We start from the raw sequence: 1,614 nt of genomic DNA, 5'->3' as shown, positions 1-1,614 counted from the left end.
GGAGTGGAGTTGCACACTGAGCAGAAAGTGAACCACAAGCCAAGAATCTGCAAGATGGTGAAAGGGCCTAGTGGATTTGGCTTCAGTTTAAACATGATCAAGAACAAGCCTGGACTGTTCATCAATGAGGTACTAATGTAGAATGAGGAACAAGGAAAAGCTCAAGTAGTCTGTCGGACAGCTTCCTCTCTTCCGTCCTGCAACACATTCAAGAAAAGCCACAAAAGACAAGTCTCTTCTCCAGCGCTCTCAGATAAGAGCTGTAATTGTTAAAGTCAGACTGACATTGTAGGACCAAGATAAAAAAAAAAGTACCAGAAAACATTCGTCATTCTGTTAGACTTCTAGAGGGAAGGAGAATCCAGCTTTTGCATCATTTTTGCTTTTATTCATGAGGCTAGCATGCCAACATTAGTATTTTAAATAGATTTTTTTGACTGTAGAACATCTAAATGTAAGAGACACACCTTCGCCCTACTCTACCCCCCTTCTCTGAATTCCGCAGCTGGCAAAAAGTCAAACCTCTACTATCTCAAATCATGTCTGTGCCTTTAGCTTTCTTGAGAGGAGGAGTTCCACTCATTACTAAGGAATCTGTGAAATGTAGTAAAGTTAACTTCAAAGTTACTGGACAGGGACCTGCAAATTACAAGAAAATTGGTTTTCCACCTGTCTTCATGATTCTACCATGCCACATATCTATAACAAAAGCCTATCAAGATCAAGATGCATCTTAAATCTCAAATTGATGGGTTCCATATTTATTATGTCTAGGCCTATTGCCTCTCCCAATTCATTTCTGCCCCACAAATCTCTCCTTCCCCATGCTTATTTTGCCATCTTGTAAGGAAAGCAGTAACACAATAGTCTAGCTAACCATCAGTTCTTAATGCATCTTTCCAAGGTTTATGCTAGTATCACAGTTTGAACTTGCCTTTGCAGGTACAAAACCACGGGCCAGCTGACACAGCAGGTGTAGAAAATAATGACTTTTTGGTGGAAGTGAACGGGGTGAATGTGATGCATGAATCCTATGACAAAGTGGTGGCAAGAATCCAAGACAGTGGCGACAGACTAACACTACTGGTGTGCAGCAAAGATGCTTACAAATATTTCCAGGGCCAGAACATTCCCATCACAGCCTCTATGGCAGATCCAGTCCATGACACTTCTGAACCTCCTGCTTATACAGAAAACCATCCATCAGAGCCAGAGGGAAACTCACCTGAACCAAGGGAAAGGGTGAGTAATACTGCATTAAGTAGATGTTGAGGGATCATCTAGGGGATAGGAAAAGAACTTTTTTCAGCTAGTATGTATTCCTGAGCTGGGGTTTTTAATTTGAGCCTGGATTTTTACAAGTCAGTCTACGTTATTAAATGGGAAGCTGTGGTCTGATTATCATAAACAACTCTTCCTTTCCCCACACATAATACAGGTGAGTATCTTTAATGCAAGATTAAATCACAGAAAGGATGCACATACAAGAGATTTTATGGAACAAGATAATCCAAATATGGTAATCCTTAAAGAAGATGGGAAACAGGCAATACAATCCTGAAAGTGCAGGGAAAAAAGTGCTCAAATACACCAAAAAGCATAAACCACTTTTGG

At 40.5% G+C, this 1,614-nt stretch overlaps 1 protein-coding gene across 1 annotated transcript in view; it reads left to right on the top strand.

Annotated features, from left to right (window-relative positions):
* LOC104077550 (Na(+)/H(+) exchange regulatory cofactor NHE-RF3-like) overlaps positions 1 to 1,398 on the top strand; it is a 6,798-nt gene extending 5,400 nt beyond the window's left edge. Inside the window, 3 exon segments of the mRNA XM_009578834.1 lie at position 1; positions 4 to 129; positions 943 to 1,398. The exon segment at position 1 is cut by the window's left edge and continues 83 nt beyond it. Coding sequence (XP_009577129.1) covers position 1; positions 4 to 129; positions 943 to 1,398 — 583 coding nt within the window.
* Positions 1,399 to 1,614: the final 216 nt, after the last annotated feature.

This window comes from Fulmarus glacialis, unplaced genomic scaffold, assembly GCF_000690835.1.
Source record: "Fulmarus glacialis isolate BGI_N327 unplaced genomic scaffold, ASM69083v1 scaffold16710, whole genome shotgun sequence".
NCBI lineage: Eukaryota > Metazoa > Chordata > Aves > Procellariiformes > Procellariidae > Fulmarus > Fulmarus glacialis.
Note: the sequence above shows the minus strand (reverse complement) of the source record. Positions and strands in the feature narration are given on the sequence as shown.